The following is a 12,673-nucleotide window of genomic DNA, read 5'->3' on the forward strand; positions in this document are numbered from 1 at the left end:
GAAAATAGTGAACCGATTTTGCATATATGAACTTCAGCCAACAATTTTTGGGGATAATGTCTAAACACACTGATTATATTTAAAACATATGTACATACATAGAACAAAATTTATCCCAGCAAAAAGTTTGCATCCGCGGATGCAGTTGAATCACTACAAGTGTACAGTACAATTGCCGCTGGAGTACATCTTTTCCTATGAATTCACTTATGAAATTTACAAGAGAGCGCGCAGCTAGGATGCACTCCATTTTGCTTCCACAGCACACAGCTAGGATGCACTCCGTTTTCGATCCAAATCAAAACTTTTTATGTAGTCTTTTGGATTGAATTTAAAGGCACCCTTCGGATTGTGTTTTTAATCAATCCAAAGATGCAGTAAAAATGCAAGCTATTGCGAAATATCCCAGAATAAATAAAATCCATTTATTATTTGTGTAAAACAAGAATACAAAGAACTTTATTAAACACAAATTAAAAAAGTTTCCATTAAATTCAATCACATTTTAGTTCACTTTCTCCGTTCTCCAATTAATCCAAGCGCATCTGATTTTGCTTCATCATACTAAAGGTTTTGGAACAAATCTAGTTTTTTATGTTGACTTCCCATCACTAGTTCAGCTTTCGACATGGACTCCAACTGCACTTCACTCCATTAACAATTTCCGTCTCGTGAATAACAGCAAAAATGTTCGCAACTTTAGTTTTTATTTCTTTATTTTATAACAAACTCTCCGAAATGTATACACTCTTCTTTGTCTTTTGAATAAATGTGTAGGGATCAACCAACTGTTTTTTCTGTAGGGATCTCTACAGCAAGTGTTTATAAAATGTATGTTAGTCGATGGTCAGACTAGCACGATTTCAACATGGCGACGTCAAGTTTATAGGCGAGGGGTATGAAGTAGTGAAACCCATGTACATGGTTTTCTGTGTTTGTTGTGTTGCCTCTTCTTGTTGTTCGTTGCAAGATTTTTTCTTCCATTTTCTTTCATTGTGATTTTCTCAAGCCAACGTTAACAACGAAACAAGCATAAAAAGATTTAACAAAAACATTTTATTATAGGCCGTTTACATATAACCGGGTTAACCCAATGGGTCAGGGTTTCAAATGTCATTTCCATTGTGTATACTTCAAATAAATCCTCATAAAGAAGGTTAACCCTGCAAAAAACTATAATCTAAACGCCGTATTAATGAAATAGACTAGATTTAGCTATTACTATTAATTTAATTATTAATGTTAATTATTTTGTGTTGTTGTTTAGTTTATTTATATATGTTTGCTTTGTTTTTTGGTATGAGAAACACAACAAATGCGAATAGTAAAATAAAGGGATACGAAAAAATCGGCTTAACTGGAGTTTAGCCGCTCAGCTCCGATTTTGATGACATTTTTTTTACAAGTAGATTTCACTTCCCTGATCACGAATGTACACATAATTTTTTGGGAAGTATATACTTCCCGAGATATGGGCATTTGAAGTTCCAAAAATTCCCTTGTAAAAAGCCACTTAATGAGAGAAAATTTTTAAATTAGAAAAAAATTGTGTTCCCTTGCCCTAGATTTGCTCCTGTCCATAGGAGAAAGTCTTAAATCGCCGGCCGAAGGCCGGCCAATTAAAAAAAAAACTGTAAAGTAAAAAAAAAAAAATTGGGATGAGCGGCTAAACTCCAGTTGCTCCAAAAAATCTTAAATTTCACGTTAACGTGTGTGGACACTAACGAAACTTGAAAAGAAACTGTAACGAAATTGGTTTCAAGAAACCTTGCTAGTCTGACCATCGACTTACGGAGTGCATTTGTCATAACTCTGTTGGACTACATCGAAAGATGTTGTGAAACCATAACTCCAATTGCACAACTTCCAAAATTTTTTGCTGGGGCTGAAAGACAGACGATAAATGTATGTATTGGTCTGTTCCTTTATTTTTGAAAATGGTAAAACCGGCAAAAGTAGTAAAAGTTGTAAGATGGTCCCATATGAAAAAGTGGTAAAACTTGAAGATTATTGCACGCAAAGGAACAGAGCTTGTGTTAGTAAATCAGAGTTGTATTTGAATACAAACTGTCTGGCGTAAACGCCTAGTTGCCAGTCCGCCATCCGCGGAACGTTTTTATATTTGTTGGGCTCTTCAAAACAAAAACGTGAAAAAGTAAATAATTAAACAAAACAACAAGACCGTTTCGAAAAATGGCTGGGGAAGTTATTGTTGATGCGTTGCCTTACATTGATCAAGGATATGATGATCCTGGCGTTCGAGAATCGGTAAGCAATATGATAATAAATTAAATAAAATATTTTTACCCTACACCAATATGTGGGGAGGGTAAAAAGTTTGTAACACACCGAAATAATATATACAAAAATGAATGTCTCGACGAGCTGAGTCGATCTGGCTATATGTGCCGTCCGTCCGTCTGTCCATCTAAACATTGTAATCACGCTACAGGTCGCAATTTTGATCGGATCGTCACGGATTTTTGGGAGGAAGAAGGCTATTAAGTTTGCTGATGGTCGGATAATATTCAGGAGTCGGAATAAGCAAAAAGCTTATGTGGAGAAGAGTCAAAGTTTTTTTTCTTATGCGGTTATCTCCGCTTCTGGTAGGAGTAATGAAAGCCGGTCAATGGAAGAAGAAAATATCTCCTTTATATTAATGCGAAGTATGTTGGAGTAAATGTGCAAACAACCGAAATATCGCAAAAGCCAGTAATAATTTTGGGGGTTGATGGAGCCAAACAGAGGAAGAAACCTATTGATTTTGGTGGTAGTCGGATAATATTTGGGGGTCGGAATGGGGAAAAAGTCATGTGGAGACAAATTCAATGTTTTATTCTTTGTGAATATATCGGCTTCTAGTAGGGGTATTCCAACGGCAAAGCCTGTCAATGGAAGAAGAAAATATTACCTTTACATTGGTGTAAAGTAGGTTGGCGGGAGATACCACAATAGTCGGTAATGCATCCAATTCACAACAAATGCGAATAGTAAAATAAAGGGATACGAAAAAATCGGCTTAACTGGAGTTTAGCCGCTCAGCTCCGATTTTGATGACATTTTTTTACAAGTAGATTTCACTTCCCTGATCACGAATGTACACATAATTTTTTTGGGAAGTATATACTTCCCGAGATATGGGCATTTGAAGTTCCAAAAATTCCCTTGTAAAAAGCCACTTAATGAGAGAAAATTTTTAAATTAGAAAAAAATTGTGTTCCCTTGCCCTAGATTTGCTCCTGTCCATAGGAGAAAGTCTTAAATCGCCGGCCGAAGGCCGGCCAATTAAAAAAAAAAACTGTAAAGTAAAAAAAAAAAATTGGGATGAGCGGCTAAACTCCAGTTGCTCCAAAAAATCTTAAATTTCACGTTAACGTGTGTGGACACTAACGAAACTTGAAAAGAAACTGTAACGAAATTGGTTTCAAGAAACCTTGCTAGTCTGACCATCGACTTACGGAGTGCATTTGTCATAACTCTGTTGGACTACATCGAAAGATGTTGTGAAACCATAACTCCAATTGCACAACTTCCAAAATTTTTTGCTGGGGCTGAAAGACAGACGATAAATGTATGTATTGGTCTGTTCCTTTATTTTTGAAAATGGTAAAACCGGCAAAAGTAGTAAAAGTTGTAAGATGGTCCCATATGAAAAAGTGGTAAAACTTGAAGATTATTGCACGCAAAGGAACAGAGCTTGTGTTAGTAAATCAGAGTTGTATTTGAATACAAACTGTCTGGCGTAAACGCCTAGTTGCCAGTCCGCCATCCGCGGAACGTTTTTATATTTGTTGGGCTCTTCAAAACAAAAACGTGAAAAAGTAAATAATTAAACAAAACAACAAGACCGTTTCGAAAAATGGCTGGGGAAGTTATTGTTGATGCGTTGCCTTACATTGATCAAGGATATGATGATCCTGGCGTTCGAGAATCGGTAAGCAATATGATAATAAATTAAATAAAATATTTTTACCCTACACCAATATGTGGGGAGGGTAAAAAGTTTGTAACGCACCGAAATAATATATACAAAAATGAATGTCTCGACGAGCTGAGTCGATCTGGCTATATGTGCCGTCCGTCCGTCTGTCCATCTAAACATTGTAATCACGCTACAGGTCGCAATTTTGATCGGATCGTCACGGATTTTTGGGAGGAAGAAGGCTATTAAGTTTGCTGATGGTCGGATAATATTCAGGAGTCGGAATAAGCAAAAAGCTTATGTGGAGAAGAGTCAAAGTTTTTTTTTCTTATGCGGTTATCTCCGCTTCTGGTAGGAGTAATGAAAGCCGGTCAATGGAAGAAGAAAATATCTCCTTTATATTAATGCGAAGTATGTTGGAGTAAATGTGCAAACAACCGAAATATCGCAAAAGCCAGTAATAATTTTGGGGGTTGATGGAGCCAAACAGAGGAAGAAACCTATTGATTTTGGTGGTAGTCGGATAATATTTGGGGGTCGGAATGGGGAAAAAGTCATGTGGAGACAAATTCAATGTTTTATTCTTTGTGAATATATCGGCTTCTAGTAGGGGTATTCCAACGGCAAAGCCTGTCAATGGAAGAAGAAAATATTACCTTTACATTGGTGTAAAGTAGGTTGGCGGGAGATACCACAATAGTCGGTAATGCATCCAATTCTTCCATTTTTTGCAATCACGCTACAGGTCGCAATTTTGATCGGATGGTCACGAAAGTTTGGTTGCTTATGGGAAGAGGCATATTATGTTTGGTGGTAGTCGGATTATATTCCCTAAAAGAAATGTTTACCAGTGAAAAGCTTATGCACATGAGTAGTGGTGTAGGGTATCACATGGTCGGCCCCGTCCCGACTACAGCCTTTGATTCCTTTTTTAAATTGTGAATTTTTTCAGGCTCTCGCAATGGTCGAAGAAGAATGTCGCCGATATAGGCCTACTAAAAACTATTTGGAGCACCTGCCTGCATTGTCCACATTAACATTTGAAACGAAACTAATGGCGCAGGAATTTGAACGTATACAAAACCGCATACCAATGGAACAATTGAGTATGAAACGTTATGAACTTCCGCCACCCTCAGGAAGTCGTTTGTCTGAGGTATCAGCATGGGAAGAGTCTATAGACAATTCAAAAGCTCAATTGGAACATCAATGGGTTCGGGCCATGAATTTGGAGTTGATGCTTGATTACGGAATTGAAGCTTGGAAGGCATATTTGGAAGTTTTTGTGGCCATGCAAGCTAAAGCACAGGTTCAGTTGCAGGAATTGAAAAAAGAGATTCAGGACGTCAACTGGCAAAGAAAGCAAGCCCAAACAAAAGCTGGGGAGAAATTAAGACAACTAGAAGCCAGTTGGGTATTGTTGGTCTCGAAAAATTATGAAATTGAACAACAATGTGTCGAACTAGAGAAACAAATTCATGAATTGCGGAAACGTATCGCAGAGAAGGAAGTCGATGAAGGGGCAGACAACACTCCCGACAAACAACAGATTGCAGAACATCTGGATGACAAAGCGGCATCCCCTGAAATAACCAGAGAAGAATATACAAAGACTAATGAAAGTGAATCTGTAAATGAAACACAAGACGATTATGATGTTGAAATGAAATCAACTGAAGAAAAAGAAGAATAAAATAAAAGTTTTTTATAAAAAAAGTTAAAGTTGAGTCAAAATGGTTGGATATAAGGGCTGACTTCCGAAACGTCTGTTGCTTGTAAATGTCTTTAAATCTCATAAGCATCCTATCAATATCGCAGAGATACAGAATTAATAATGTGAGAATGAGTTTGGCTTGGAATGAAATTGGTATGTCTAAGTTCTACATTGTTTCCGTATGGCATTAATCAGTTTAGAAATAAAGTTACAAGTGGTCATAATGGGAAATGATATAATTCCTGTCACACCACCTGTTCGAATACGAAGTGTCAAATACCTCCTTCCTCCTGTTCAATTCGCATTGCATCTCAGCTCATAATAACGATCAGCCCAATTACAAATGCCAACTCCCCATGAGATTTCTCACGCTCTCCCTTATGTTAACACTGCAGAAAGGCAAAACTCACGGGGAGTTGACGTTCCTTATCATGAATGGTTATGAATTTTGTGGAATTTGTCTATACATTTTTCTATTCCAGCTAACTAATTTTTAAACGAAGCTACATATACAATTCGATATGTGATTGTTTTTTACCGGCATACAAAAAAATTTCCCAACCGCGAAATTGTGAAATAATAAATACAACAACAATTCGTTATGTATTATATATTTATGTATATATATTTTTTACAAAAAAGCAAATAGAAGCTGCACTTTTCGACATAATCATCATTGTATTAAATATTCATTGTTTACATTTAACATATCTTGCTAAATGGCTAACATTGCTATTAAGGTAAGTAAGTATGTTTGTATGTACTTGTTGTAATAAGTGTATTATTGTAATATTTTCCACTTCTGGAAATATAATTTAAACAAATAAAAAGTATTTTCTTAGTAATGCTGCTGTTGTGACGTATTTTTACAAAGCTTAATTTAATAACGAATGGCACATATGTGTGTGTGATAGTTTATGCTTGTTTTCTGTAGATTTTCTACATATTTATCCAATATTTTATGTTCAGTAACAAAAGACAAACGGGAAGAATTTAAATGTATACTAGGTTAGCAGGAAACACTATTAGAAACGTCCAATAGAATACCTTGTGGGTGTATGTATGGGGATGGAAACACAAAATATATCTATGGAGTTATAGACGGGCGGGCATAAAAGTTAGATATGCACATAGAGAAGGAAAAACGTGGCGTGTCCCTTTTACTACAATGTGGTTTCAGGGACATTATCCGCATGTCTTAGTTGACCTGATGAAGATGAGGGTGGTGGGGTTACAATTGAATTACCATGAGGATTTACATGCTGTCTGTACTTGTATTTATTTGCACTGAATGCTACTTGAGGAACCTCGTTGGCCAACTGTTGCTGTCGGCCCATTTCCAATGTAATGTCCATGATCTTTTGTTCCAACCGACGTATTCGAGTTTGGTATTTGCGTTTGTTCTGTTCAATTATTTGTGTGAGACTCCTGTAGACAAGAGACAAATAGACCAATTAAGATAGATTGAAATGCTTCTTTCCACGCGAATGTGTACTTACTGATTGGTTTTTTGTAATTCCCTTACGCTTGTATGCAGATGTTCATATTTTTCGTCAGACATTTTTTGTGTTTCTGTCACCGAAGCAATTAGACACTGTATGCGTCCCTTTAGTTCGGTTTCTCGGCCAAGTGCTTCGATCAATTGCTGTTCGGTTAGGGCAGCATGTTCGGCCTCTGAGTAGGATGTTCGTTGTTGCTCCAAATGACACTGTCGTTGGTGGTGTTGATGGTTAAACAATTCCGTTGTTGAATCGGAGTTAAATTGCAGCTGCAATTGTTTGAAGTTACTGAGGGCTTCATGTAAAACTTCTATTCGGTCATTAGCATATTGCTTGTCTCGTTCTGCCTGTTCTGCTTTCATTTTTAAAGCAATGTTTTCTTCGCGAAGATTCAATAACTCCTGCATCAACACGGCCATTTCTAGATCTAATGCTGTGGATTTTTCTTTGTTGCCACTCAATTCCTTTTTGTTTTCCAAAGCCAAACGTGACTTCTCAAACGAGTCGCTGAATGGTGACTCTAGCTGTACAATAGTATTTTGAACAGTAGCACGTCGACCCTTAAGTTTTGATACGTGATAACGTAAGCGGTTGTCATCCTCCGATGTCCATGGTTTAGAAGACACTTTATCGGGTATACTAAAACTATAAATAAAACGATAAGCTTTTAGCAAAGGCGTTATCCGTGATAAAAACATCCGTTTTACCTATTTTGCCAAGGGCCTAAACTATTTTCACATATATTTTTCTCGCTTTCTAAGCGATCCAACAAATGCCTGGCTACAGATTCTACAGCCTTTCGACTTTCTTCCGCAGCTGTGGATTTTTCCTTGATAAGTCCCAATCTAAAACGAAAATAGATGTATATAACTACAGATTAACATTCTCGCTTTACTTCTTACTTGCTTTCCAATAATGCCAGCATAACATCGTATGCTTCTATAGCGCGATCACTGCAATTTAAGGCAACCTGTAAAGCAATCGCATTCGACTCGTATTTGCCACACAACAAATATAGACGTTCGCAATGTTCCTTGGATTCGTCTAAAGTCAGTGAGAGTACTGTGTTCTGAACTTTCAGGTGTTCTACTTTGCGTTGAAGACGCTGCAATTCATTGTCCAGCTGAGAGGGTTCGATAAACGACTCCATTAGGCTGCTATTGTTTTGCTTCAAGTCAGAAACTAAATGCTCAACAATGTTGGCATTTTTTATCTAAACAATAGATATATTTGAGGATTATAGAAAATTGCAAATTTGTATTTAGGTGTATAATTTTACCTCCATATTTCTCAGATCCATTGCTGTTACATTGTCAATTTCGGTTTTGCTTGCACATTTCAAACGAACTCGTTCAGCCATTTTAGGTATCGCTGGGGTTTTGTGTGGACTAGTAACATAGGTATCTTCGACAGCCGTCAGGGTCGATGTGTTATTTAAGTCGTTAAGCACCTGATCATCAACGTCCTTGTGCGTTAATTGGAGTGAAGGAGAGTCTAGGCTTTGGGTTGCAACATCGGCACCAAAGTGCTCAATACTAGGAGGTTCTTCCACAGCAGAACCGACAACAACACCAGCTGTGCAGTTGGCATTTACTTCCGATTGTAATAATGCAACCTGAGCCTTCAAGTGCAGAATCTCCTCTTGCAAAGCCTGAAAATAATAATCGTTCACTCTTATTTACACACTGCAATAGATCCACTCCTACCTCAACCTGCGCCTTATAATTAATATCAGAAATTTTGATATCATCGGTAACCTCACTACACAAATTGTGGTCGACTTCTGCATGTGAGTATTCTGCTTCTTCCAGTGGATCTGTTTGACATTCTGCATCGGGATTTGTTAGATTTAGTTCAGAATTGTAAACAGACCCCTCTTGATAACTGATTTCTAAAATTAATCATAAAGGTTAAAGAAATATTGGAATGATGTTTGCATTGACTTACCACTGCCTTCGGGTTCCTGCTCTTCCAATATGGTAGATTCTTGTTTGTTGCGTAGTTTCTTACTAAGCTCGGCAATAACACAGTGCATTTCTGTAATGCGGCACTCATGAGCTGCACTAACAACTTCCAGTCTTCGTAGACATACTTCCTTTTCGGCTTTGCATTCTTCCAGTTGTTGCTGGATGGCCAACTTTTGTTCCTCCGTCTGACGCAGTAGCTGAGTAAGTTCACGGACTTTTGTCTCCAGTTGTTGGAGGGAAAGATTTTCCACCTGAAATATTGAATAATCAATGAGTACATTGTCCACGAAAGTGCATTACTTCTTTCTGACATTAATGGGTCTCAAAGGCATTGGTTGTGACACTAAAGTATATTCCCAACTACGGCGTATTTCCTGTCGCTTTAGCATTGACTCCTGTCGTTTTTGTTCCGAACAACACATGCAACTAACACTCCTCCTTAACAGCTGTTCTGAGATCATTTTTCTTATTTATGGACTAGCTATAGAATATAGGAACATTGCTACAAAGTGATTACGTCGTAGTGGAAATTTCTTTTAAATTTTCTCGTCTTTCGTTCTATTATATTTCAAAAGTTGTTCGAATGTGCCAATACATGGAAACATTTCGCAATAATCTCAACGTCATCTTCGCTCCTCAACTCGCTTGCACCTACTACAGCTGCTGTTTGTCTGGTGGTTTATGTTATTGTAATGCGTTTCGGCACGCAGCTGCGCACAGAAAATTGCAACATATAGCCCCCAACCGTCCCTACCAAAGAACTAATTGAAATGATGACCTCCAAATAAATGGTTTGTAATGGTTTGTGGCCTATTGGTGTTTGTTTCTCCCTCGACATACCTTATTAACAATGTCCAACGTTGAACAGGAACTTATATTGTTATCACTTTCGGTTGTGTCACGCTGTGTGTGGTCTGGGGAATCCAATAGGTCCCCTCCAGAAAAATGTTGTGCCATTGTGAAACAACCGCCGCCCCTTGGACTTATGCTGCCAAACAAATAATCATCATTAGATTTAGAAGGGCGTATATCAATAACTTCGCCTCCTCCTTTGCTATTCAGGCGGAAGTTGCTTTTAGTGAGTGCTCCTTTTGTCGCGACATTTTTGTGGATTTTACTCACTTTGGCTAAATGAACATCGTTGGACATCTTCAAGTTTGCCCCAACTTAAACGTGATACTCTTTCGTCCAATGACAACTTAGGCGGCTTTAATTTGTTTACTTTTCTTTCTTTGTTTTTCAATTCCTTTACTAGTTTTTCTTCTGTCTGAACGTTCACGTTCAGAGTCGTGTCGTGTCCACTTCACATGTTCAAATCATATTCTGGCTTTCCTTGGGTTATGTAGCTGATACATAATGATAATGTTTAATGTATTGTGTTTTAATAATATTATTTTATTTGTGCTTCAATAAATTGAATTGTGTATTCAACAACTGCGGGATCTATAGAGAGATAGAGAGAAACATAGTAAAATGTATCTAGGAAGGGAAAAAAAGTGATTCATAAATCGAAACATAACGGAGCCCAGATGGATCTATAGATCAATATGAGGGCAAAACCTATAACTTTGCGTGTGCGTAAAAAAAAACAAAATACATGTATTTTAATTTGAAAATACATGTACATATGTATTTCAATTTGAGTTCGCTGTAGGTCAGTAGTGCGATTCTCTAACACATTTTTTGAATTACCGACAAAAGTCGGTAAAACTAAAATGCTTATAAATTCGGTAATTAACGATATTTTTCAGTAAGTTAGCGACCAAAAAAAGTAGTCGTAAAGATCTACAAATAGCACGTGTGCGATTCTCTACTCATTTTTTGAGATAACGACAAATATCGGTGAAATTAAAATGCAGAATGAAAAGTTCAAATAAAAGTTGACAACACTGTTGCTATCAGTAGAACCCTGCTTTTACACATGACAGGACAGTTGAGTACATGTATTGATTGTCAAAAACCCAAAACTAGCCTGTGTGAAGTAGGCGTCCAGACAACTGCAAAAACAGTTGTAAAATTATGAATGAAAACCGTCGATTTCTTTTTGTTTTCCCTTCACATATTTTGTTTTGTTAACGTTCTTTTATTTTCAACACATTTCAATTATTATATCGCCTATTTTTACAAAAATGTCAAAAATTTGTTAAACCGACTGTCTGTGAAAAAATGATGGACAGGTGGAAGACAGCCGACAAATGTATGTATGTGTAGTAAATCAGAGTTGTATTTGAAGACAAACTGTTTTTTGTAAATGCCGAATTTCAGTTTTTCTTTATTTTGTATCAGAAATGACACAAAACTTTACTCAAACTTTGGATGTGTTTATAGCCCATTTATATATGACTGCATTAGCCGGACTTAGCCCATTATATGGTTTTGCTAAATCCAGCCAAAATCTTCCAGATTTCCCATACAAAAATAAATCCTCCTATTGAGTGGATTTGTTTTAAATCTGGCATAAATCCTGGTGCTGGATTCTTGTTCTATGAAAATTTGAAATGAAAAACGTTTTCTTTATATTTTTTTTATCATTTGACATTTATTTCCTTTATAAAAGTTTTAATTTCAAATTTTCATAGAACTGGAATTGAGCCCCTGGTATACAAGTCTGTTTTTGCAAAATGTTGCTAGAAAATACTAAAAGTTGCAAGCTGGCACAAAAAGCAAGCAAAGACATAAATACAACTAAGACTAGACAAAATGCATGCAACAAAAAAATGTTTACGAAACTTTGTATAGAAACATTACCCTTAACAGGTTGCAGTTAATTCAAAATCGTAACCAAGGAGGAACATTTCATGTAATGGTATCAGAAACGAAATTTATGAATTCAAGGATCTATTCAAGAATAATTCTATGTCAATTGGATCGGTAAATTCGGTTAAATACGTAAAAATGTATAAAAGAAAAAATGTTATATCACCATATCGTAATATAACATTTGGTGTGTCTTTTTACTTACTAAATGTTGCTGAAACATTTTTTTCAACAATTTTTCCATTGTACAACTGTCAAAATTTGCAACATTAGTAATAATTATTACTAATTATCACGTAAAAAGACACAGCTATTATGTTAAATTCAAAAGCCATTCACTGAAGAATGATAGCAAAAAAATGTCTTATCTTGTTGTATTTATAGCTTTGTTCCTTTACTTTTTAATGGTAACCGTGGTAAAAGAGAAAAGTGTCAAAATCGCTCAAAATTGCTCTCTCGTAAACATTTTTACCAGAAAAGTAAAGGAACGGAAAAATGGTAGATCTGGCAGCAATGTCAAAAAGAAACATAAAAAATCAATTTTCGTCTTTTATTTCATCATCCGGCAAAAAGGGGCACACGTGCCCTTGATGAGAATAACAACAGAACAACCACCACTCAGTCTTGGTTCGGAAGTCAATGAAGAAGGTTCTGTTGTCGGTTGTTTCAATGATTTTTAATTTTAGCAATGCATTAACGCACACGCTGTTTGTGGGGAGAGCGAGAGAGACTCGTATGCGTGAGGCCGCAAACAATGCGTTTGTATTGGTGCCGATAGCTGTTTTATTTCACAGTTTTTAATTTAGTTTTGTCA

General features: G+C 36.6%; 2 protein-coding genes across 3 annotated transcripts; one reads left to right on the plus strand and one right to left on the minus strand.

Moving 5' to 3' along the window:
• The first annotated feature begins 3,775 nt into the window (after positions 1 to 3,775).
• Positions 3,776 to 6,322, plus strand: BCAS2 (BCAS2 pre-mRNA processing factor). Its single transcript, XM_073962864.1, has 2 exons — positions 3,776 to 3,934; positions 4,875 to 6,322. Exons 1-2 carry the CDS (start codon positions 3,860 to 3,862, stop codon positions 5,613 to 5,615), a joined length of 816 nt encoding a protein of 271 aa, XP_073818965.1. The 5' UTR covers positions 3,776 to 3,859; the 3' UTR covers positions 5,616 to 6,322.
• Positions 6,232 to 10,579, minus strand: LOC141390169 (colorectal mutant cancer protein). Of its 2 annotated transcripts, none has more exons than XM_073962862.1 (8): positions 9,943 to 10,579; positions 9,083 to 9,353; positions 8,842 to 9,026; positions 8,415 to 8,786; positions 8,038 to 8,348; positions 7,843 to 7,980; positions 7,136 to 7,780; positions 6,232 to 7,064 (listed from the first exon to the last, which is right to left on the minus strand). In XM_073962862.1, exons 1-8 carry the CDS (start codon positions 10,249 to 10,251, stop codon positions 6,800 to 6,802), a joined length of 2,496 nt encoding a protein of 831 aa, XP_073818963.1. In that variant the 5' UTR covers positions 10,252 to 10,579; the 3' UTR covers positions 6,232 to 6,799. The 2 variants fall into 2 exon arrangements, with proteins under 2 accessions (XP_073818963.1, XP_073818964.1); XM_073962863.1 differs by having other exon boundaries at positions 9,414 to 9,961.
• Between the last annotated feature and the right edge of the window lie 2,094 nt (positions 10,580 to 12,673).

The sequence above is a fragment of the Musca autumnalis genome, unplaced genomic scaffold, assembly GCF_047663935.1.
Source record: "Musca autumnalis isolate F117 unplaced genomic scaffold, ASM4766393v1 scaffold_1, whole genome shotgun sequence".
Lineage (NCBI taxonomy): Eukaryota > Metazoa > Arthropoda > Insecta > Diptera > Muscidae > Musca > Musca autumnalis.

What these genes read in the sequence shown, in the direction of transcription:
- BCAS2 (XM_073962864.1), top strand. Translation starts at nt 3,860, where the DNA reads ATGGCTGGGGAAGTTATTGTTGATGCGTTGCCTTACATTGATCAAGGA. An exon ending in ATCCTGGCGTTCGAGAATCG is followed by an intron (nt 3,935 to 4,874) that starts GTAAGCAATATG and finishes GAATTTTTTCAG; the next exon opens with GCTCTCGCAATGGTCGAAGA.
- LOC141390169 (XM_073962862.1), bottom strand. Translation starts at nt 10,251, where the DNA reads ATGTCCAACGATGTTCATTTAGCCAAAGTGAGTAAAATCCACAAAAAT. An exon ending in CTGGCATTATTGGAAAGCAA is followed by an intron (nt 7,981 to 8,037) that starts GTAAGAAGTAAA and finishes TTTTCGTTTTAG; the next exon opens with ATTGGGACTTATCAAGGAAA. An exon ending in GAATTACAAAAAACCAATCA is followed by an intron (nt 7,065 to 7,135) that starts GTAAGTACACAT and finishes TCTTGTCTACAG; the next exon opens with GAGTCTCACACAAATAATTG.